The sequence below is a fragment of the Epinephelus lanceolatus genome, chromosome 12, assembly GCF_041903045.1.
Source record: "Epinephelus lanceolatus isolate andai-2023 chromosome 12, ASM4190304v1, whole genome shotgun sequence".
Taxonomy (NCBI): Eukaryota; Metazoa; Chordata; class Actinopteri; order Perciformes; family Serranidae; genus Epinephelus; species Epinephelus lanceolatus.
Genome location: NC_135745.1, coordinates 29,795,960 through 29,821,891, shown reverse-complemented (window position 1 = coordinate 29,821,891; position 25,932 = coordinate 29,795,960). Strand labels below are relative to the sequence as shown.

The window sequence follows — 25,932 nt, the reverse complement described above, 5'->3', positions numbered from 1 at the left end:
TTTGGCTGAGCAGAGACACTGACTGTCAGAGAACACATGAAAATTTCATTTTAGTCAATATGGAATTGACAGTATCTGCTGCCTGTGATTATTATTATCATCTTATAAGAGGTCTGGTATTTTGCCAACTGGGACCCAGATCCCAAATGAAAACTAGTGATTGGAACCCATTCCTAACCAGGAAATGGAGCGTAGCTGACAAAATAGTACACATGGGCCAAAGGAAACAAATTCATTCATGAGTTGTTGATGAGCATCAGTTAATTATCAATGTTTGGTAATGATTTAATTCATAAATTTGACGGTACTGTAAGTTAAAGCACTTTAAACTGAAAGATATTTCAGAGTTACTGATGCATGATTAATTCTGTAATTTTGTCACATTGACATAGATTCACATAGCAGCCATTTCAGCAAACTTGAGGTGCATTTTATTTTCTCACCTCTTAAAATATTCGCCGTTTAACAGTGCAGCATTTCAATGAAACCATAAATACTGACAGTTACAAAATGGAGTCCAGATTGCTCCCTGTTGGTGTCAACACATATTCGGTGTAATTGGAGATATAAAGAGCTTCTTTTCACCCCCTCAGAGGAAACAGTCTGCTGCAGATCATGTTTGTTCATAAAACAACTTCAAAAAATGTCCAAAAACCTGAAACCAGAACTGAAACTGCCTGATTGAAACTGCAACAAAACAAACATTATCAAAAGATGCATCATGAAAATATTTTTGATTATGTAAACAAAATGCAGACAGCACTAAATAGATTTAAGTGTTTTCCATTAACCGTTCATTTGATATATCATGTGATGAACTGGCACACTCATTGTAGTCTTGTCACATATGTCTTCCTTGCTGGGGATTATAACCCTTCCACACTTTATAAATTTATTCAAACTGTCAACATTTGTTCTCATAGTCTTTTATGTCTGCTTTGCATTGAAGGTGTAAAATAGTGTCACTGAATATATGGTGCAAAACTAGACATAAACAGATGGAGGAATCACTCACAGCGGCCAGTCAGGGCGTGGAATTTCCATTTAAAGTTTTTTTGACACTCAGCAGATTGTCGTGTTTGAAGTGAGTTGAAATAAGTGCAAATGGTAGGCTGTTTACGTTGGTTGATCACCACATGAGGCTCAAGTCTGCAGAGTGGAACTGTTTCTTATTCAATCCAGTCAGTCACACTGCCATCCGTTTCTCCTCACCACAGCTCCTCTCGCCGCCTGCTGCTTTCTGTTAATGGAGATATCACCTCCTCCCTCCTCCTCCCTCCCGTCCCCTTCTCTGTTCTCTCTTTGTTGTCCTTTTCCCTGCACTCCACTTTCATTTCGCTCCTTTCAAATCCTTCTGTTGTGCCCCTTCATTGGCCCACTCAGTGAAACTAATTGACAGTAAGCCATCACTCAGAGCACTCTGCATCTCTTTTTCTGCAGAAACTAATCAGAGCCATTGCTGGTTATCCAAGACACGCGCCCTCCCTCTCTCATTGTACTGTAAGTCAAACAAATGGTTCATAACAAGTAGGAGAGGCAGACAAGGAAGAAAAACAAATAAGGTTTATTATTGAGTGCAATTCTGGAGGGCAGGCACACTGAATTTCTCTCAGCAGGGCTCAGTCTTTCCTTATAGTGAATGCCAAGCACTCTAATGGCAAACAATTGACATTTTGAGACTCCCCGGGTATCGCTTTGGCTCTGGCGTCAGGAAATGCCACCACCAGAAAAAAAGCCCTAATCAGGGAGTTAAACAAATTGCAATGTTTGCTTAAAAGTGTAATGATGGCAATTATTTTTCAAAGAATTGGTGCAATGCAATGCAAATAGCATATCCGTTGAATCAACCGAGGTGTCAGACTTGTCTTCTGTCTTAAGTGACATCGAAGCTCTCATAAGTCTTTCAGATGAAAGCCACGCTTTCATAAGCTGAAGGTTACCCATGCTGATGATGGTTATGTCTAGTCTGTTATGTGTTATACAGTTATTTTATGCATCGTGTCTTGGTCCTCAAGGTGAGCCTTCAATCTGTGATGTACTGTGGCCTGTCTGTTTCTGTGTGTCTGACTGGTAAATCCTGTGTGTCATATAGTAACCGACAGCAGGGCACAGATTGCCCCTCTCTGTGTTTTGGATGTGGATAATAGGTTTTTTTTCTGGTTCAAATTGTTGTCATTTTCTGTAACAACTCCACCCACTCACCCTCCATAGTCTCCATAGGGTTCTGCTGACTCATCAGATCCACCAGAATTAGAAACCTGCTGAGTTTCATCTCACGCTCACGAGGAGATACAATACCACCACAGACCATTAACTTTCTACCCTATATCCCCTCTTCCTTCTTGCATTCCTCTGTGATTATATGTATTTTTTTCAGCAGTAGGTAAATCAGTTCTCTCATTAACTTCTCCATGTGATTCTTTAATTTGTTCTCCATAGGTTTTGTCCACGGCCATCTACCGTATAAGCACACTCACACGCTTGCACTGTGTGTCAGCGGTGAGTTGGGTACTGAAACCCAGTGCCAATGAGGCTCCATTTCCTATATGACCAGTACCCACTGGACCGAATCACAACCTAGATTACGGTGCAGGACGTGTGTTTGACTGTGATGCGTGACAGTGAGGCTGTGGCGACCGGAGCAGAGAGTGTGAAGTTAAACTGTGTGGCTATATGTCAGCGAACAAATGCAATACACCCTCAAGAACCAAACCAAAAATGAAGTTAGCAAGTGGGGTTAGCCTCTCATGGAAACCTGACCTGGCTCACTTAAGGTGGACTGTTAAGGTGGACCAGCTATTCTCCATGTAGTGACAATCTCAGCTGCTCCTAAACAGATAATGGAGGAATGTGTGGCTGCTGGGAGACAGCTGATCCAAACTCCAAATGTATTTTGCTGTCATGTTACGCTGTTATGTCCTGTTATGTTATTGTAGTTGGGTTAGGTTTTATTTATTAGGTGAATTTGTTAATAATCAAAAGCTTCAGTCCAGCATCGGTTTAGGAAAAAACCCAAGTGATACCCTAGTCCTCCTTTATATCTCCACATTTTTTCTCACATGCCTATAGACGTTGCACTTGCGCGTGTAAAAGATTTGATGCCAATTAAACACAGTGGCTTTGCTCCCCTCCTCAGTTTGTTTGATGCAGTCAGCACCAGACTGGAGAAAAGCAAAAGGAGGGAGTTGTATGTCGCAATGCAATTATGGCACTTCTGTATCTCACACGTTGTTGTTTGGATAGGAAAGCATCCTCTGAATTGTCTTGATGGGATTGTGGGCAAAGCCAAATTAAATCAAAATCTCTGTAAACTAATTGTCTTCACAACTGGGGGGGGGGGCTTTATGGCTCGTGGTTGGTGGAGATCAGAGTTTATGGCCCTTTTAATGAGTTGTTAAGAGGAAAAAAACCCAACACTTAAAAACAACAACACTGCCTGCAAATCTAACTGTACAAGGAGGTAGGGTCCTGGGAGAGAGTGAGTGGGAAGACTTTATGTTCTGAAAATGACCCACTGGCCAGCTCTAACCTAGTTCTGTTTAAAGTGCAGGACTTATTCGCAGCAGTCAATATGCCTAATTACTCTGTTCTTGCTAACTGCATCTTACACTTCAGCGCTGGGACTGTAAAAGTCAGTGTTGATGCTCATAGTAATTATGGACATAATGTAATGATTTTGTCCCCTTCCTCTCCTGGGTGTTGGAGTTTCTCATGCCTAATCTACTGCTGTTGTAGTTTGCTCCCTTCTCAGCCATTGCTGTGAATGCTTTTAACAGTTGTGTTACTGTATATGTTGGTGTCTTCGAGCGTGTCTGGAAACCCATAGATGAATGGTCTATAAATTGTTCAACTTGCACCAAATACTGTATTTTGCGAGCAAGTCGTCGCTCCAGGTAGGAATGCTTTCTGGTCCCTGAAACAAACAAATCAATGACGGTGTTCTGAGAGAGAAATCAGGACAGTAAAGATAAAGTAAAGAAGCTGTACAAGGCTGTCCTGAAGATTAGTTTTGGGCATCAAGGAGAAATGTTCTTGATGAATTGAAGCTTAGATGCACCTTAACTAATGTCTCAATTAGCCACTTTGTTTGCATGCAGGTTTGCCATTAGCCATAATAGCCAGAAAAAAAAATACTTTGCAGGATGGCTAAGCTGTTACCCAACGAGTTCAGGTGAGTTGCCAAGCTCGATGTGGGTTTGTGACACCAGTTTCCTTTGGCATATCTGGCACTTGAGGTTCATCTTAGCAAATGTTGAAACTGATGTTTTTGACATCTTGCTAGTGTACCTGTAAGCCTGTCTTGTAGTCAGACTGTTCATTTTCAGCTGACGTTAGATGACAGCAAGTCGGAGTCAAAAAACTATCACTTAGTTTATACGTCCTTGTCTGAGAATAACTAAAAATAATTAATGCTGATTGGTACTGAATTATGTCGGATAACTATTTCCATATTTATGAGATTTTTGGGGGGTAATGGGGCAGTATATATATTAGGGCTGTCAAAAATAACGCCTTAATTTTGCCTAATTAATCACAGAGCATGTTATTAATTAGATTAGTTTTTTTAATTGCTTGACAGCCGTAATATTTACATATGAAAATAGAGCATACTGATTTTTACGTCGATTGTTATGGCAACAATCGAAGCTTTGAAGCATTCAGGTCAGCCTTAAAGTAGTAAAATTGATGATGATGTCTTATTTCCACTTTTGAAAATGGGAGACAAAAGGAGACAATAACCCAGCAATGAAATGATTTGAGGAAGTCAAAGTTGAAGTGAAAAAATCAAAGTGATTTATTTACAAACTTAGCAATCTTAACACAGTGTTCTCCAAATGTGGTGGAGGATGGGACAAGGGGGTTGGGCCAAACAAATAAAATCAATGTAACAAAACCAGGCCTAATTAAGCTCTACCAAAACAAATAAAAGGGTGGCACAAACCAATAAACCTAGTGTATTTAGACACAAAATAACTACATGAGTAAAAATGTATAGGGTACACAAACTCACCTGTTGTCCTCAACCTCCCACCACATATGTTTAATATTCTTAACAAGTTTCTTAAACAGTGCAGCAGCAGCTCAGACAGTCTGAGAGCAGAGGATCAGAGAGAAGGAACGTTCTAGGCGTGCTCCTTTTATTGAGGACCCCGAATGATGATTGGCAGGCTATAAACAGGAGGAAACCAATCAGGGTTTTATTTGGTGAAAGCTGCGTTAATTTATAGACACCTGACGTTGAATATCCCTGTAAAGTGTTTCTGCCAAATGCGTAAACCAAGTTGCCTATTTACACATCCAGTGGTGGGTAACAGTACTTGAGTAAAAAAAGATTTTTAAAGAAATTTTTACAACTAAGAGTAGTTTTGATAAAATATATGTAATTCTCGCTACTTATGCTAATATATTTAGCTGTACATGTATATAACTTTTAAATTAAGCTGAGCTCACACTCACAACAGTGATTGTCCGACAGTGAGCTTAAGATAACCTACTGTCGCAGCACGAATGAAACAGAGGATTTTGTTGTGGACACTGAGACAAAACACGATGCAGACTGTGTTAAAGCTTCTCCTTTGAGGATTCAATAACACCTGGATTCCACCGGGCGCAGCTGCATCGCAATTCTGTTGTGTCAAAGACTGTTTCGCTGTCAGCATGCATTCCCCCCTACCTAAATCTGAACACCAGAGCTCATCGCAGCCTCTCTAAACGATGCTTATGATTCTACCAGACGCACTAAAGCTTCCCAGAAGCAGCTCTCTGCTCTGCTTCACTCATGATAGAAGTTTTTTTGTGGCTGATTTGTTTGAAGAGATTGAACCGAGCTAAACAGCATGTATTCTGTCATTTGTCTCTGGGTATGGCACATTAATGGCAATTAATGTAATTCACTGATGATAAAAATTGCATCTAGTCAAATTAAGCCAAGTCACTTTACATAGTGTCAAATCATAACAAAAGTTATCACGGGACACTTTCCCTGTAGAGCAGGTCTAGCACCATACCCTTTAATTTCATTTACAGAGACCCAACAGTTTCCCCATGAGCAAGCACTTGGCAACTTCAGCGAGGAAAAACTTCTTTTTAAGAGACAGGAACAGTGAACAGCACCAGGCTCTAGGTGGGCAGCCATCTGCCTCCACCAGTCGGGTTGAGAAAGAGGGAGGGAGAAAAGATCTAGTAAGGTTACTCACCATTTAAGGCTTTTTTACCAGATGCTTTTTTACTTTTCTTTTTGTTTATACATTAACTTGTGCTTGAGTTCATATAATCATAAAGTAACAAAATATTTACTTGAGTGCAGTTTTTGTTTACTGACCACTGTGCACATCCAGCATACACATTAGCCTTCATTTAGAGTCTGGATCAACTGATGTATTTGAGAACAACATGTGGCTCTTTAGCTGCTGAATGCTACACTATGTTCTCCAGCTACAGTCGGCAAGCAAAACACTGAGTGATAAGATGCTAAAAGGCTCCATAGAGCCGAGGGCAACTGCAGATTTGGGTGATTTTCTGTGGGTTTGTCACTACAAGCGAACCCTTTTACATTACCCTTGTTAATATGAAATATATTGTAGATCAGTGCGGCTTTAAAGAAAATATATAACTCCCCTCAAGGAATTACTGAGTATCTAATTGCATCGTTGATTGGCAGCAACCAGAAATATAAAGTTGTTGGAGGTGTTTTTCTGTAAAAACTGACATCTGAAGAGTTATGCCGAGTATATTTTCAGACACACTAACGTCTTGTATTAATCATATCTGCTCATGCTGTATTGTAACTGCTACACATGATAAAATCCTTAAATCCTTAGGTTAAATTGCTGTCAATTAATGGTAGAGGTGCAGTGCAATAACAATCACTGTTCACCACTGAAGCAATTATCACCCACATGTATATCCACTAAATATCCTAAATGAGCTGAATTGCTTTGAATCTGCAGTTTTATTCTCTCTCTGCTTTTACTGTTAAACTAACAGCATCATAAACACTTCCCCACACGGACACATCCATATAAGAGACGAGTCTTGAATGAGGTTATTTGTTTAAACTGCCTCATTAGAGAAACCCAGGATAAAAGATATGGTTTAATATTGTGATAGCCGTCAGGGTGTCATGGGAGACTCCTGTTTTCTCAAATGTAGCAAATGAATGTGTAATCTTCTTTTGCGAGATAATTCAAATTGTCTCTCATGCTTTGAATTTCTGTGAAATTAACATGCAGTCAGTTAACAATAATTGAATGCAAGTCAGTAACTCTTTATTCTTGTTCTGTTAATGAAGCCAGAAATGAATAGAAAGAAGAGAAGGGCATTATTTCTGAGCTTCATGTCTAGACGGCAAAACTGTGGTTGAAATTAGATTGCATGAAAACAACACCAAAACTGATTAATATGGAGTTGTTTTACTCTTTTTTGTAATGATTGTATTTAGTTTCTTCTGTAATTTGATAACTGGCACTGAAGAGTGACAAACATCCATTACCAGACTCCAATCAGAGACATCACATTTCAGATCACATTACATCAAATCACTTTGAAGGACTGACCGATTTATTGTTTGGGCGGAATAATTGGCGCCAATAGGGAGTTTACAAACTGTCAGTATTTGAAGAGCTTGGCTCCGGTAGTAGCTGATGGTTAGCTGTGTTAAAGCAGGTCTCCTCTGCCATGTGACTGTGTCTAAGTGTATTGCTTCTCATTTTAACATGTATTTACATTAAGCTGACCTGGAACAGCAGGTCCAGCGCAAGAGCAAAAGTCTGTGAGTCTGACTCAGTGAATGCTGCCACTTCCTGTTTCAAATTAAAAGCTCTTGTTTCTCATTAAAAGCCCTTTTGCATTTCATACAGTCCATCCATATAGGTTTTGACTTAGTCTTGTTTTTTATGTTAAATGGATCATTGAGAAAGTATTTTAAAGAAATAAGATGACTCCACTCTATTTTTTTTACAGTCAGATATCATTACAAAATACTCAAAAGTAATTGAAATACATATTTCAAGTACAAGTGCCAGACATACTGCCCGTCTCTGATCACTGTTTGCATGGAGGCTTCGTACACAAAGTCGGAGAAGTGTTATTTTGTTCCTAAAAATCTTAGACTCACTTTGAGGAAAATTAATAGCTTAAAGAAATAAAAATCACTCTCACCTAGTTTTTTTTAATGTTCAGTACCATATTTATTAATTACTTTCAGTTTGATATTCTGTGATCCAGATTTATTTAATTATTCAGGTATTTATTAGGGCTGTAATCAACCCAAAAAAAATCTTGTTGACTGAAATTCTACCAATCGATTGGTCGATGGAGGAAAAAATGTGCACAGGTTATCTCTAAATTAACTAAATTGCCCCAATGCACTGACTGCACTCTACCTGGTAACATTGTGTGTCCACAATAACACGACATTGTCCGACCAATGAGACTTTGGTCTGACATGAGCATATTGACAAACAATCGACCAACTGACTAAAAGTTTACAGCCCTAGTATTTATTAGTTAGATGTTCAATTAACAGTTTCTTAAAAAGTCAAAGATTTTTCATTTCCAACACTGTCAAGTTTGTTCCGCGGGGTGTTGGGGGGTTGATATTGGCTTTTCCCTGTTCCAAACTATTGCTATTATATTGGCCTTTAAAAATCCAATATCTGTCGACCTTTTGTACTGTCCATCCAAGTTCTCACCCAAAGCTTGTTTTTGATATGAAGGCTACAGTGATAACACAAACCTGATGGTGTGATTGTCCTTCCTCCTGTGTCTTCAGTTTTTTTTTCTTCTGCTAACCAGGGGGGATTTTATTATTGGGACCTCATCGTCTCATCACCATCAAAGCGTTGGCGTCTCAAAGTCCTGTCCTAAATCATTATTTTTGGAGGCCTCTGCAAGGTCTTTCCTTACATGAAATGGCATGGAGCCCCCTTGGATCAGTGCTATTATTTGGTGATGTGTGATCTTTCCATTAGAAATTCAATTTAATATTTTAACAGGAAAATAAATTGGAGGATTTGTGAGGTCCTACAGGCGGCAGACTGTTCTTCATACAGGAAGTGCCTGCTATGCCTGCCCTCCCTTTTACCCTCAATTGCCCCATTTCCTCTCTGATTCCTTTCCGCCATTATCTCTCCCTACTCATCCCATCCCCTCCAGTATGGCTGCTTCTTATGTTCCCTTCCTCTTTGTTGCTCTCTTCTCCTGGTTAACCCTTTCATGTCCTTCCTTTAAATCACTTCCATCATGTTCTTTCACATTTCCCTTAGTGTCCTCTGTTGCTACTGTTAATGCAGTAAATCCATCTTTATGATCTACTTTTGTCTCTGGTGTTGAGTAATCGTGGCGTAGAGGTCCACAATCACACAAATTGTGTCAACAAGTCACCCATTAACATCAAGATGTATCTTTCTGAGGACACTCGTAGGTAAGAGAATAAGAGTGTGTGTGTGTTGGGGCTCACCCAAGTTTAATTACTGCTCATTCTAGCAGGGCACAGGGAGGTCACTGTGGATTTGCACATGCTCAGTCTGCTGCCTCATCTTTCATTAGCACTGAGGTTTTGTCATTATTCTGTTATATTACTGAAATTGTGATGCACCCCGTGGGACTGTTTTTTCCCTTATTTTTCTATTCTTAGCTCCCTGATCCACTCCACTTCTTTCATCCGCCTCTCACATTTTTTTTATTATGTGCGTAGTGTACATTATCTCACTTTCCCCTCCTGTCGAGGGATATTTATGATTTACACTGCATTAGAGAACCTCTAAATTCTAAATAGATTGTCAAGTGCCTCATGTAATTTGCATGAGAAGCAGAGAGGTTTTCCATTGTACTGGTTTTTCTGTGCAGGTTGTATTACCTCACCATTAGCAAATTTGCAAGGTTGGTTGCTCAGGAAAGATTCCTGGTTGTTCCAAAATCTAGGGATAAGTCTTGGCTCCTCAGCTTTGGCATGCCATTTTCTTACTTTCAGATAACATCTATTAAATCTCATCTCAAAACTTTCAGAGACAGAATTTAATGTGATGTCTTCTTCCGTCTAGCTTTTCATTTTTATCTTTTTCTACATCGTCTTTTTATCCCTAGTTTTAAAAGTTTCTTTTTGTCTTTTTCGTCTCCGCTTCTTTGTCTTCTAGTTGTTATTTGTTATTTTGCCTCACGGGAAGGGAGGGATTACATCTGTTCCACTGCAACATCATGTTATCAAATAAATGCTGCAAGAAATGGATTTGACATGACTTGAAATTGATCATTACATATCACAGTAATGCAGTGTCTTTTTGGATATGAGCTGGGACCCAAATTAAATATATTGTAGATTATCAACCGCCTGTGTCGCTACAGTAATATGTTTTCATGAGCCTCAGTCCCAGGGGAGGACACTAACAGATATTTTGATTTCAGTAGCAGGATGGACAAGCTGACAATCCCCCGCAGTAATGTTATTTACAGGAAAGCACAATCTTGTTTCTGGGGTTCTGTGCTGCTATATTACTGTCACATCAGATTTTATCCAGTGCTGTACTAGAGCCACTTTTGGACTGTTTCTTCTACTAAATGAATTAGTCCTTCATAATGTGCATCCTGACGCTGTAATGGCTGCAGATGGTTCTTAGGAAATGGACAAAGACGCCTTGAATATTACATTCAGTGGCACTTGAGACCTCAATATCGCAGGAACCATATGCTGCAACAATGGTGTTTATACAGCATGGCTCCACAGATGCCGATGCCTTTGTGTTGGTTGCTCAGTCCACTACTTTGGTCTAAACATCTGAACTACTGTCACATGGATTGCCATCAAATTCTGTCTCGACATTCATGGTACCCAGAAGATTATGACTGGTGACTGAGGTAATCCTCAAACTTTTCCTCTAGCAGCAGCATGAGGTTCAAATTTGTGGTTTTAATAAAACATTTCAAGAACAGTTAGCTTGATTGTTGTGAAATTTGGTACACGTGTTTGTGTTCCCCTCAGGAAGAATATTAACATCTTTGGTATTACTCTCACTTTTCCTTGAGCATCATCATCGGGACAGTTTTTAAAAATGTATCCAATATTTTGGTTTAGGATCAAATACCTGCAAATGAATGACCATCAGCCTTAACTGTACTTTTTATTAAGTGTATAGCAAGGCTGTTAAATGAAGGCTGGGGCGTGGTCTTTGATCCCACGAGAGCTATGGGATAGGACCATAGACTGTATAAATGATGGACATGGCTACCGTGACGTCACCCATTGGTTTGTAGGTTGATGTTTTGAAGCCTAGAATTTGGCATTTCAGCCATTGCCATCTGAAATTTTGGAGCCAGAAGTGACCATATTTGGACGAGAGGATGGAACTGTAGATAAGCAAGGGATGGAACGGACTCTTACACTCCTTTTCCACCGAAATTAGCACATGTATGCAGGCTTTTTCGGCAGGAATAGGCAATAGACTCTTTTATCATTGCCAGCAGACCAGAGTTGTGTTCATGGCTCTGCTGCAGAGGAGTAGGCTACACCTTTCTGTGTATGTTTTTTTTTTTTTTTTTTTATGTTATGTTTGGTGTCACAGACATCCTGGAAAACAGGTTAGTAAACAGCAGAAAGCAGCATGGAGGCCTGTGAAAACTTCAGGGTTGTTACTTCTTCTTATATACTGTATCTCTTAGCTATTCAGTCTCTTTCAAACTAAGCACAGACTAATTTGGATTAATGTTTGAGTGCTGCTTGGGCAGAGGTGGATGGTATTTGATTGTGCCATGTTATTGCATCTCGCGCTAAATTAAGCACTTTTACCAGGGGTTGTATGAGTGTGAATCCTACTTGTAACCTTTCCCATTACGTTAAAAAGCCAGATGTTAGCAGATTCTAGTACTTTTTTCTGCAGTGGGGCAGAGGCTATAGACTGTAATGATGCCTTACAGACAGCCTGTCACTCAAAGCGGCCCCACCCTCAAACAAGCGGAACTTTAAGCCTTAATAAAATGTAAACAGGTGAGTTATAAAATTTACCCCCTACAGTTAGAAGTTTAAATTATCCATAGAGACCAAAACCGTTTTTTGTACCAGGCTGTAAGCATGTTTATTTCTGCTGTAAAGTTAGGCATTTTAACATGGCCATCTATGGGGATTGACTTGCTTCTGGAGCCAGCCTCAAGTGGCCATTCAAGGAACTACAGTTTTTCACACTTCCACATTAGCCTCATTTTTTCTTTAGCCGCTTAGGACTTGTGCAGTGTAACCAGAGCTGTGGAGAGGCTCATGGTAGACGACACTAGAAATAAAGGTATGGTTTCTACTCAGGTGGCTGACTGCTAATATACAATAGGTTTTCAAATAGGAAGCATTTGTTTATTGTCTTTTATTAATTAAAGATCTTCTCAGTTACTGTGGAAATATAATTCTCACCCTTATCTTTTGTATAAAAATAGTCTAACAACATAAGCACATTAATTTAGTGAGGCCTCACAGAGCATGGCTGTAGACTCTTAGTTTCAGTTTCAGAGATGATCTTATGGAAAACCATTTAGCAGGTCTGACTTTGTTAAGGCAGCTGCTCCTGGCTGCAATTTTTCCTTTTCGAATGCAAGCGTACCTCAATTTTTGTTTCATCGCTGTGGCTCAGTAGAAGGATGTCAAGGATGAATGCCTTAAACGCATCACTAATGGCTTTACAGCACTACATGTCAAGAAAACCATTTTGGAAATAGCCCATTTCCATGGTCTGATGTGTGCTCTTTCTACAAAAGTGCTCTTATATTAGAAACCCTTTAAAGAGTCACAGCTCTGCTTCTGCAACCACCACTACTGTATTTGTTCGGGATAAATGTAAGACCTTGAACCAGAAATTGAACCTTCTCCATCCATGAGTAAACTGCAGTAGCTTAGGGCTGCTATTAGAGTTACTGAAGACATCTCCAAATGTAAATGAAATGCTTTGTGAGCACAATGGATTATTATGTATACCCTGGCAGGTGCAAGCGCACAGAAACAAAGACTCACTTGAATAATGTCCATTTTTATAGTTTGTTTTATAGTCACCTCAGTGCCGCAGTCTAGTATGTTCTTGGTTTTGAAGAGTCTCTTCATAAGATTGTTTCAGTTCATTTCACGTCTGCTTTTGGGTGGAAATTTTTACCGACACAGACGAGAGAAGCTGTACCTACAGTACAATGCAACCATAAAAGTGTATGTGCTAGTAGTACGCTTTAATGCACCGACTTTCCTTGATTGCAAGTAAAATACCCCAGGTGTAAAGATGCCTAAACACCAATCTAAGACAGACCTTCGCTCTCCACTATCCAGCAGAGCAGTGTCATGCTGTTTGCTGCAGTGCTTTCTATCTCCTGCATGAGCATGAGATGAAACTCCTTGTATGAATAATGTCTTCCCTTGTGGTTCTCTCTCACTCCCTATAATCCACTCTCTACTCTGTCTCAGCGGGGCGAGAGTCCCATCTAAAATAATCAGTAGGTCTCTGTCAGTGAATTGAAGGAGTAGAAGGCAAGTGTGAATGTGGAGTAATACAAAGGCACAATCGTTGTATTTTGGTAATATTTCATCCCATCGGTATATTGTGTTTTATGTCAATAAAATCAATACAAACCACTGAAAATAGTTTTGTCCCCAGTTGATAGTAAGTTGCCAAGGTTATTTATATTTTCACATTTCATTCCTTCAAAGAAATATTTTCTTTGTACAAGCTTACCTCATTTCTTATTTTATTATTACTATTTTTTTTTTTTTTTTAACTTTGACCCCTTTCTTTATACTGAGTATGATGACACGCAGGGAGAAAATGGAATAGTGGGACAAAACTACTGAAATTTGTCCAAACAGATGAAAAGCTGTGAGAAGGTTTTAGGAACAGTTTGATGCATTTTAAATCGCTGCCAGCTGGACATGTCATCTGCTCATTGGCATGAGACAAAGCGTTCCTCTTCAGTGGATCGAAAGGTCAAGTTGACATCCCAGGTCCCCACGGAGAGTGACACTTGTACACTAGAGATATGTGTGCATTTATGTGTGTGTGTCTGTGTGTACACAAAACTGCACATGCACATTTGGTTGTTGTGGCTTGTACACCGGTCTCTATCTACATGTGCAGCTCTGCAGCGGGAAAGTGGGAGGAAGTTTAATTTACAGTGCGAGTAACTACATGTGATGCTGATCTGCTTTAATCTCCGGCTCATCCTCCCGACCTTTCAATCACATTTATTGCAGGGTGGTTGAATTCTCCGTGTTGTAGAACACTAGCACAGACACAGAAACACCAACAGAGAGAGAGTGAAGGAGAGAAAAAGAAACAATGAAAATGCACTATAGAGAAGGATGATGGTGCTTGAGGAAGGGCAAAGATGTTGAGGTCAAAACACAGAGCTCTTCACAGAGTTGGATGGCTCCTGTAGTCTAGAACTCTATCTAAAAATAAGTGTTTATAGATGTAACAAGGATTTTAAAGATTTTCTAGCCTGCTGTTGTTTTCCCGACTAAGTCAAGGTATTAGAATTTCAGGCTTTGCTGCAAAGACTTGATTCAGTCCTTGAGTTGGTATAAAATGCCCATTGTGTAGCCCACTGTAGCCACTGGTGAGGAGACACATGCCTTTCTTCAACCTGCCCAGGCCAGCAGAGAGGTTAGCGCGACCAGAAATGACAGCAAAACGTGTCTCTGCATAGTTTTTAAGTTAGCGGTATAACAATATATGTATTCATTTCAAACCGTTTGGTACTGGGCTTTCGGTTCGGTACGCATTACCACCCAAATGATATGTTTAACTATCCTCTTAGATTTGGAAAATAAAATATACAGCTAAAACTGTGTTTATTACAATGTTTTCAGTGCCACTGCACTCAACAAGGCTGCCCACATAACGAAATAGGCAACATGCTGTCTTCCCCTCCCACCTCCAAACTAAAACGTTCTACTGCAAAGCTAACATTAGCGCATTGCAAGATGGTTAGTAACACCATTACCAGACCAGAAATAGAAGATCCTTGGATTACCTACAAGTTCTGATGCAATTTGATTTTGCTGTGGAAAAAAAACACACTGAGCCAAAGAATGAGCCACCGCACAGCTACTCTCCTCTTTTCAGCAGCTAACCCAGTAGCAAAGTAACATACGTGACCCTCAAGCCGAAACACGAGCTGCTGTGCGGTCACAGATTCTCTTTAGTTGCCGACCCAATCCTCACAAGCTCCTGTGTTGTTGGCCTGTCCTCGCAGCCTGTGGCAGTATGAACAAAAATTTTGAGTATTCTTTTTGATTTGGTCTCTTGTTTGAATTTGCACCATCTATCATCTGCTGATCGAATCGATGTGCATTTTTCCTACGCAACCTGAGGCGTGCATGCCTGCGACCAGCCGACCACACCAAGGCAGGGGGGGCATGTTGTCAGACAAGAACGCCTTTCAGTGCTGGAAATTCAACAATATTTTCCTTGTATTAGAAAAGGGCTCTAACATTACTGTACAGTGTAAGCTTATTAATAAGCAGTGAAAATGCAACCACAAGGAAGTCCAACATTAAATTTTGTGGGCAGTTTAAAATATGTTTAGAAAAGTAATCAAAGTAATAAGATGTAGTAAGTAAAATTGCTTATTAAATTTTTAACAGGGTAAAGAGTAATTTAAAACCTATTACATTTCAAAAGTTACCTTCCCAACACTGTCTGTTGGAGTGTCACGTCTTTGTGTTGAAATATTTAACACACAGCATGTGTTATTGTAATGTGCTAACACACTTACTATCTCGAGAGTGAGACAAAATGTGTTGTCCTTAACTAGACATGCTGGTATAGTGAAGTTAGCCCATGATGTGTCACTTTTAACATGTTTGTTTCGAGAGTCTACAGTGTAGGAAAAAGGAGGAAAAAACAAGTGGGAATACTAATGCAAAAGGCTTCTCGTCTTGAGGAATTGTGTTGTTTGTGCTCTCTAACAAAGCACTACAGAGAACCACAGAGTAATTTTTAAAGCCAGACAGTCACAGATGTAAAACTATACAACAAACATCAATATTTTTCCCCACAATGTTCCCACACAAACTTCCATTAGTTTTCCTGTCATGTGTAAAAACCTCAGAGATCTATCACAACCCACAGACATGATCACACAACATTATTTTTTTTAAAAGTTGGAGGTTTCCTTGCCCTCTGTTTTGTCATCCTCAGTCCTCTTGGAGTGACTCTGCACATTTCAGATACAGTAAGAAACAACAAAGCATGTAAAGTATGGTAACACGCCTTACAATAATGCTGTAAACTGTAACGTGCATTTCCTTCTCTCCCACAGTGAACAAGCACAAGCCGTGGATAGAAACATCATACCATGGTGTGATCACAGAGAACATGGACACGGTGCTGCTGGACCCTCCGCTGGTAGCTCTAGACAAGGATGCCCCAGTCCCCTATGCTGGTAGGAGAAACAAAAACACACACACACACACTCAGAAATAAAACATCCACTGTACAGTATCCACACATTTATAAAGTATAGCACATACATTATACACAACCTCCCAAATGTACGTTGACTCACACACACATTGGCACAGACAAAGATGCTTCTGTACTGCGTGCAGGAAACTGTGGCAACCTAACACCACGAGACAAAAACAGATGATCCAACAGTCCTCTGTGCTCACCGTTTGTCATGGAGACTGGATTCCATTTATCACCCTTAGCAGTGTAAAACAAATGTTGTTTTTTAGGAGTGCTTTGTTCTCATCATGTATAGAATTGCCCAAAAAACTCAAAAGAAAGAGGGTTTGTAAATAATTACATTTGTACCACAACTTTTTGATCCTATAGTGGATGGATATCAGTTTGTGTGTGTTAATTAAGATTAGATTACCTGAACTGTTTGAATCTACGGAGTTGCTCCACCACACGTATATGATTAAAATCAAACCTTCTAAATTGTTGTAATACATGAACGTCAGACCCTTCTGACTTAAAGGGATAGTTTGGATCTTTTGAAGTGGAGTTGTATGAGGTACTTTTCTGTAGTCAGTGTATTACATACAGTAGATGGCAGTCTACATGCCGCCAATTTGGAGAAGCAGGCAGGAGTACTGCCACGGAAGCTAAACAATGTACCACTGTGGACGGGCAGCAGCAAAATGTCTGAAAATGAACAAAAAATTATTTTTAGTGTTTTTACCTTTCCCTCAGACAGCCCATTATGCTAGGTAAGGAGCTAACAGTTTCAGTTCCCCATCTATGCTCTTATCAAATCCACCAGACTCGTTTGATAAAAACAGTAATTCAATCAGGACGACTTTAGTCAAAGAAAACTTAATGGCGCTGCTCTGGGAGCAAACCTCTCCACCCTCCCCACGCCTGTGTGGATAGCTTAAGGTGAAGAGAGCGCCTCTCTCTGCCCTTCCTAGGGTTGGGTCGGTTCTCGGTAATACCAATTCGGTTCGGTACTCCGTCTTGGACCGGGTGTTTTTTTTTAGACCGACCGGACCGCATACTCGGGCGGAACGTACGCAGAGCGGACACCACGGAGGTCCGCCCAGTAAAAGTGGACGTCCGCAAGCCCTGTACGCGCAAAGCACGGCTGCGCGGACTCTGCTCCGCGCACCAGTGTCACACAAAAGACTGTTGGGCATGTATTTTTCACATCGCGGGGATTTTTCACGGACATTTTTACACAGAGTCTGCTCCGCTTATAGTACACCCGAGTCTGTGGGCACCTGTGTCTGCCTCTTCGCCAAGCGCACAGCAAGCAGGAGAAAGAGGGGGTGGGGGTGGGGGTGGGGCGGGGACTGAGCTAGGGGGTGTGAGTGCGCATGCGCCGAGGCCTCTACTGTAGCCTGGAGTTTGTTTAATAGTGACGGGGAGTCGATAATGATGAACAATTTAGTCTCGACGAAATCAAAGAATGCGCCACTATGGCAGCACTTTGGCTTTGAGCCAAACGAAGGAGGCAACCCTTGTTTGCACTGATTGAGTAAGCTGCAAAATTTATTTCTAAGGAATAAAAGAAACAACTTGTTACTGTCACTCTGTTCTGTCACTCTGTTGTCCTAAGGTCGTTTTTATTTTAAATGAGTCAGTTGCGCCCCCAAGTGGCGAAAATCCGATATTACCAACTTGATGCGGGTTTTTTTTTTTTTTTTTTTTTTGTTTGTCATACCGACCCAACCCTAGCCCTTCCACACGCTGACTTCGAAAGCCAAAGGCAGAGAGAGCACACCTCTCTGTCCTCCATGCGCATGCCAGGAAAGCCTTAGGCAGAGTAAGCCAACCTCACCGCCCTTCCATGCGCCTACATGGAAAGCCTAGGCAGAAGAAGAGACCCCCCAGGTACAGAACAGGGGTGGAGGCGGGTTGCGAAGAGGCTTGCAGAGGAAGCAGCGACAGTAGGCAGGCTAAAGCAGTCTAAACAGGGTGCCCTGACTGAGATTTGGTTGTGTAGAAAGGAACCAGCTTATTGGCTGTTTGCGATTAGTTGATGTAGCTCGGATGTAAACGGAGCTTGACAACGTAGCCTGCCTGAACTAACGCTATGCTCAATTTGTAGCTTGCTGAACACAGGAGCTGCTGGTTACCGCTGCCTCAGTCAGTTAAATTGTATTGTTGTGTGACTTAAGTGAGTCTGAACTATCCCTTTTAAACACCAAAGTCACACAATAACATTAACAAAGTGATCAAAGAAGCGGTAGCCCAGGAACTCCTGTGTTCAGTGAGTACAAATAACTGCTTTTTTTAGTCTGGCTTTAACGAGAGCAACATAACAGCTTCAGATCACTGTTGGACAATGCTGTCTGACAACAAAGTAAAGTGGTGACAATATTCTAAACATAGCGTACACGTAAACTGATATTGATTTGTTCATGTGGCTAAAATAGGTTTTGGTGATGCCCCTGCCCCTGTGGTCGTATTGCTGCCTGCTTCTCCAAACTGCGGGTGTGCCAACTGCCAACCACTGTAACAAAACAAACTGACTATGGATAAATACTTAATTCATAAAATCCAAACTATCCCTTTAAGTGCTGTTCTTCAATATAAAACTTTTTATATGAGTTTTAGGTGGTTTAAATACACAATAGCAGGGGATTTGAGCTGGATGGTGGGAAGACAGCTGACTGATTTAAGCTTACGAGGGTTTATGAAACTGCATTTATTTTCATAACCTTGTTGTCAGGTCTCGAGTTTAGATACATCCTCTTCACTCCCCCTGACAGGGATCTATTCACGGCGGCTGCTAATTGAAGCCATGTGTCATCCTTTTTTCTTGCTGTTGAATTGCCCCATTTAACCTGACCGAGAGATTGTTCTCAAGAGTGGAAGAATATATTGCTGAGCTGTGTCAGCTTTTCATGATGACAATGCTCATGTTTGAGCCTAAATCTTAATCTGACACCGGGGAGCTGTTTTACAAGCTTGTCTACGATGTTAAAGTTACACTTTACTCGAAAATCAAAAGTTTTCTCTCTTACCTGTGGTGCTATTTATCTTTCTAGACTGTTTTGGGTTGTTTGGTGTGAGTTGTCAAGTGTTGGAGATAATAGCCTTAGAGTTGTCTGCCAAGAAACGGATTTGAAAAACTCAACAGCAATGTCTCTTTCCAGAAATCATGACCCGGTAACTCAAGATAATCCACAGACCGTGTGACATTACTGTTGAGCTTTTCAGATGCCTTTTTTTGATACTTTGAGCACCACAAGCTGGGTGCCATCTAGTTTCATTATATTTGAGAGAAGGCAGCCATCTTGACAGCCAATATCTTCAACACTCAGCAGCTCACACCAAAATAAAATACATTAATAAATAGCACTACAAGTAAAAGGAAAAATATGTATTTTGATTTTGGGGTGAACTGACAATTAAAACAGTTACAAAGCGCAGTTTTCATTTACAAAAATTGACATTACACAAGAAGCAAGACCATATTTTTTCTCTTTGTAACCCAGCTTGAGTTTCACTCGTTTATAAGATATAGTACTTTTTTTGGTCCTAGCCACAGTGCTATTCATTTACTGGTGTTCTGACTTCATAAATTAACCTCTAAATCTGTATAATTCTTCAGAAATGTATCATAATATGTCACACATAGCAAAAGCAGCAGTATTTGGTTTGTAGATGCTCTCCATTCACTGACAGTTTGGTTACTGTTGAACTCACTGAGGCTTATTAAGAACAAGTTATCACAGCCTAGTAGGCCAATAAAAAATCACTGAGAAGTCCATGAAAAACAACTCCAGGACAACACTTGTTTGTTTCAACTTTTTATGCTTCTCATGTTTGAGGCAAATATGCCACACACAGCCTATAATGGCTTTCCATTACACCGGGTGCTGGGAGCGTGGTGCTCAGTGAAAGTTGTCTGGTTGAGTCACAGAACAGGTACACGCTCAATAATAACAGTACGACATCATTATAAACCTCATCTCCAGATGATTGTTTCGGGTGCTGATTATGTTGTCTAACAAGAGCTGGAATCAGACAGCCGTCACGCAGGTACAGCAGAGCTGACAGTGACAGGAAGGAGAGAGACAGAGAGAGCTATTATAATTGGACAAAGTATTCTGAGACTCAAAGGCAAACGAAGAGGCTTTTTGGCAGCTAACACTTAACAGCTCATTATGGCGAAATGGCTCCTATTAATCCCAGCTCTGACAACCATGGAAAAATGATACTCAGCTATTTTTCTCCCTCTGTTTCCCTTTTTTGTGTTTTTTTGTTCTAATGCCACAGTCATAATTTAGTGTTTTTCACTGTTACATGTGAGCTGTTCTGTAAATAATGGATAAATATAGCTGACCTTGAGGAGTGTGGAAAAGCCTGGATCCATGTTAAAGGCTCTTTTGTTCTGCTTTTGCTCGTGGGGCTTTTAACTGGCCTGTATTGTACATATACTGTACAGTGTAACCCAAATACTGTGGAATATTTTACTGTATATGATGATTTAATGATGCTTCGGAGGGGTCTAGGAAAATGTAATTATCCAAAACATGAAACAAATATACAGAAATATTATGCAAAAATGCATTCATCTTTTAATTATATCGCAAAAGTGGAGATGCTGAAGATTCTCCTCACCAACATTGTTCCTCTGTAATCACGCAGTACTGACTTACAGTAATTTACAGTACATTGCTTTCCCCAGCAACCAAAATCCATGATGCAGTGACGGTTTAATTACTCTGCAACGAGCACCCAGACAAAAGAGGAAATTCATTTTGATTGTTTTTCTCCATGATTAACACTTGGTTTGTTGACTTGAGAAGGTCAAACCGGGTGAAATATGGCCCGAGAGGAAAAAGCAGCACTGTGCACTGGCTGCTGACTGGTGATATTTCTCTCCTTGTTTTTCATTGCATGCGGTCTAATGAATGAAACCCATACAATCGCTACCAAGGAGACTCTGAAAAAAATGGCCATCAAAAGAGCAGCTCTGTCCCAATTTATCTCCCTTTGCAATTGTCTACTGCTACAGCTCTCCCTGTGTTTTGCACACATACCTCCCCCTTCTCTTCTTGGACTCTAACTATTCTCTTGAATCTTTATCCCAATCTGTGCCACTGTTTGTGTCTCCACCAAGTGCCACATTCCTTCTTTCTCAACCCAACTATCCTTCCTCCTCCTCTCTCTCCATCTCGACACTTAGCTGCTAGCGAGGCCATATCCAGGCAGTCACTTATGCATTACAGATACTCTCATCAATACTGGTTTTGTTTTACTGCAGAAAAGAGTAGGCTGTCCTTCTGGCTCCACATTAATTGCAGTGTGGAAACATGGACCAGGATTGTTAAGTACTCGTCTGTGCTCTTCTCTCTTGTTCTCCTCTCTCATTCTTTTTTCCCTCTTCCATACCATGGCCCTCCATCACTCGTGCTTCTCCGAAGGCCTCATATATATCCCCTCATCTTTACTTTTTACCTCACCTCACCTTTTTACCTATATATTCTTTTTCTCGTTTCCTTCCTGTCTCTCGCTCAGTCTCGCCCTCTCCTGCGGCACCACATTTCACTTTGATGTAAACTACCCACAGTGGGCCTAACTTGAACATTATATGCTGAGACAGGCATCCTGGAGATAAATTGTTATTACTGCATGCCATGATGGCACCCTCTATCCTCTGCCCCCCTTCTTCAACACCTCCCTTGGAGCAAAGGTGTGTGGGTCGAGGAGTATGTGCTGATCAAGCGTTCTCAATCAAATTAGCATGAGGAATGGTGGCAGTGGACTCTAGGGTGCTACGAGGCAGGCAGGCAGTTTCATTTGCTTATTCTTTATCTCGAGGCCACAGTCAACAGGCACAGATTCTCCCCATTCATCATGGTACCAGAATAATGTGCTACGGTACATTGTTTCCTCTGCAGAACTCACACAGGGTAAAGGAACAAAAGTAGCTGGGAAAAAAATGTAGGAAAAAGGAGAATGGATTGCTGAGAGAAAAAATAGCGGAGACAGATGGACAATGAAAACGAGAGAGGGTCATCACAGGCAGCTGCCGTGAAAAAACATGTTTGATTTTCCCCGTCCGTTAGTTTACATTGTGTGTGTGTGTGTGTGCGCACAGGGGTGTGAATGTGTTTGTCGAAACTACAATTCTCAGCATTTATTACAATAAGTCCAAAGTTAGCGTCTTTTATGTTCTTGAACGTGTTTTGAGTGTGAGCCTGACTGCTTTGTTGGTACTCTGTGCTCTCTCTAGCTCATCATCATCATTATCATAATTATCAGTCGTATTATCTCCTAACAAGAGCTGATAAATTCTGTATCCACAGTCACTGTATTGTGTATTAAGTCCACCATCAGTGCAGTGAAACCTTTTTATTACACAAGCTGCAAAGCAAAAGCAGCATCTCACAGTGCAGCAGCAGAATCAGCTTCAGTCCTGCTGTGGACTCAGACCTGCCAATACACAATCACTGCAGTTATACCATCAGACTCAAGACAATACATTTTAATCCTAAACAGGGAGGTTAGGCTGCAGTTATGTAGAGTGAGATCCATTATGTTGTCAGTAGACAGCTGTATTGATTAGAATTTAAGTGTATCTGTTCTGTCAGACAGTTGTTGGCTGAAATGCCAATTCTGTGACAGCATTTAAGTTCACCCAGCCACCCCACAGAGGAATCACATTTTGGCTGCTTGTATCCGCAGTCTCATTCCTTTGGTCACTACCCAGAGCTCATGACCATAGGTGAGGGTTGGGATGTAGATGGACCAGAGAATCGAAAGCTTCGCCCTTCGGCTCAGCTCCCACTTCACCAGGACAGTCCAACGCAGCACCCCCATCACTGCAGATGCCATCTCACGCTCCATTCTACCCTCACTCAGGAACAAGACTCGAGATACTTGAACTCCGTTGCTTGGGGCAGTAATTCACTCCCAACCCGGAGGGGGCCATTCACTGTTTTTCAGAAGAGAACCATGGCCTCAGATTTGGAGGTGCTAGTTCTTATCCCGACCGCTTCACACTCGGCTCTTAAAGAGCTGAGTGTCCCATCAAATACATGCAAGCACATTTTCCTGGTGGATTACTTTGTGACATAGTATATTTCATGTCACAAAGTAGAGTGTTTATACTGTTAACCTCAAAATTATAACAACATTAGATAAAGTGGTAAAATTATGCCTCAAACTTTTCTATATAATAGTATGAAATGCTGTCCAATGATTTGGCAGCTGTTCCTCAAACTGGACTCCCTGGATTGTATTTTATGTCTCGCCAGCGACACAGCCCCGTGTTGTCTAATTGCAGGGCTGTTCTCAGTCTGAATGCACGCTTTTTAACAGAATTTTAATAAAACACTCCAGCTGGAAATACATATCTGGTGGTGAGAACACAAAAGCTATAACATCTATTTATTTGCATTGCTTGCTCTGATTATGATGACTATTTCTCAGTGGAAATATAATGCCCCAGGGTACCTCTATCAAAATTCAGCCAGCATCAGGCCAAAGTTAAGATGTTGGATTTTGGAAGGCTCTCACATATCTCAGTGGTCTATCAAATATATTTCGGACAACTAAAATAAAACACAGTGTTTATTTTGTCAAGAACACTTTATTTTATCCATGAGAGTTGAGCCATTCATCACCGTATGTGCAGGGGGCATGTTTGAGATGCCTCTGCTGTGCCTGTTTAACAGGATTTCTTCTATCCTCAAAACCTCTTGGTCAAGACTTAATGATGACTTCAGTGAGATAATATTTATATTAGACTTGATTGTTCCAGTCAAACTGTTGTGTCAATGAAGCTGACATATATTCCAAACCCCGCAGTTTTCCACTGTGGAGAGTTTCCTCCAGTTTCAGTCTGACTTTGTTGAGAAAAACAAAGAAAGAATAGACATAATTTAAATTTTTGTCAGTGACACTCATCCTATTTTTACCACACACACACCCACACCCACACACACACAGTCAAAATCTATTTATTTCTTGTAGTATGATATAGGACTTATTATCATAAGTTCAAAGCCAGTGGCGAGCAGAATTTTTTTGTAATGAACAGTATGCTATTTGAATTATATGAGCATGCAATATTTACAATACCTGACTCGGTAATGAGTCCAAGTGATGGATGGTTGAATAATTTCAAGTGAGAAGTTTTAATATTCCTGCACTTCTGTCAGGAACAATCACATCTTTTTTTTTTTTTTTTTTTTTTTTGCCAGCTGATGGAATGAATACCCGACGGGAAGTGGTCCATAGCTCTCCAAAACTTTCTCCAGTTATAATTAAAACTGCCAGGTGGATAGACAAGTTTTCATCACTGCCTAAGCTTTGCTTAGAGTTGTATTATCTTTTTCTTTTGTACAGAAACAAACCATGACAATAACAGCCTAAAATCTTTTCCATCTGCACAGGAACAGCAGGATGGATCATCTGAAAAGAAAGGCAGGACACTAAGAGTAGAATTGGAGTGAATAAAGAGAAACTAACGGCTGAATTGCATTGAAGTGCAGTTTTACACCAGATCATGACTATAATTTTGGCTGTGTTGCAGTTAAGCATCTTCACATGCTAACAATAGTGCGTTTCACTTTGCCAAATCCCAATCTACCTGCAGTGACTACCTGAGAGCGGAACTGCACCAAGGTGACAAAAGCAGAGGTGCTAATTAAATCCAACAAAGCAGCAGCTATGACAAACTTCAAAGGTGTGAAGGCAAAAAGAAAAACAAGGAGGGAGAGAGACAAAAAAAAAACCGTTAGAAAAAGGGATGAAAGAGAGACACAAAGGTTGAGGCAGGAAATAGGGATATGCAGCATGTATGTGTGTGAGGGAGAAAGAGAGACATAGAGGGGGAATAGAAAGGGATGATGTGATGGATCATCAAAGGATAAGTGAGAGTATTGAAGGGACAGTCTGATCAAACCACGCAGGTGTCTATCTGTCTACCCCGAGGTGAAGAGGAACATATCACTTTGCCTGCCTCTCTCTGTCTTTTTCCTCTATCCTCTTTGCCTTTGTGCAGCTCTTAAATTTCTGCAGTGGGTGCTTAGTCGTTAGGTAATAGTGAGGCAAGTCTGCAACATGAAACGGTTGCAGAACATCAAAGATTCTGTATGCTCTTTAGAGAGTTGACACCTACCTGCAAACCTGATTTCTCTCTACTGCAGTCAACATTAGCAGACCTGCACTAATACCTTGCTATATTTTGTCAGCATCTTGTCTGTTCATGCTAACCCATAAATAAAGTACAAACATCACAGCATTACCTTAAAGCACTAATTTATATTTTTATATTAGCAATGATTCAAATTACTGTGGAGTGTGAATGGTGTTGCTGATAGTAATGATTCCACAAGGAATTATCACCCAGCTCCGCTGTTCCTCTCGGCTCTACAGAGCTTTTCTTTTTTGTTGTCGTTCAGTCTCACGGCTCTCATCAACCTTGTTTCCAGCTGCAGCAGCCAGCTGTTTCCAGGGAGAAGCCCCTGTACACTAATTGTACTCTGCCTGCCCAGCACCA

The 25,932-nt window shown here is 40.7% G+C and overlaps 1 protein-coding gene across 1 annotated transcript in view; it reads left to right on the top strand.

The window, feature by feature from the left end:
- Positions 1-25,932, top strand: part of clstn2a (calsyntenin 2a) — a 238,536-nt gene that overhangs the window by 84,744 nt on the left and 127,860 nt on the right. Inside the window, exon 2 of the mRNA XM_033650856.2 lies at positions 16,282-16,404. Coding sequence (XP_033506747.1) covers positions 16,282-16,404 — 123 coding nt within the window. The remainder of the gene's footprint in view (positions 1-16,281; positions 16,405-25,932) is intronic.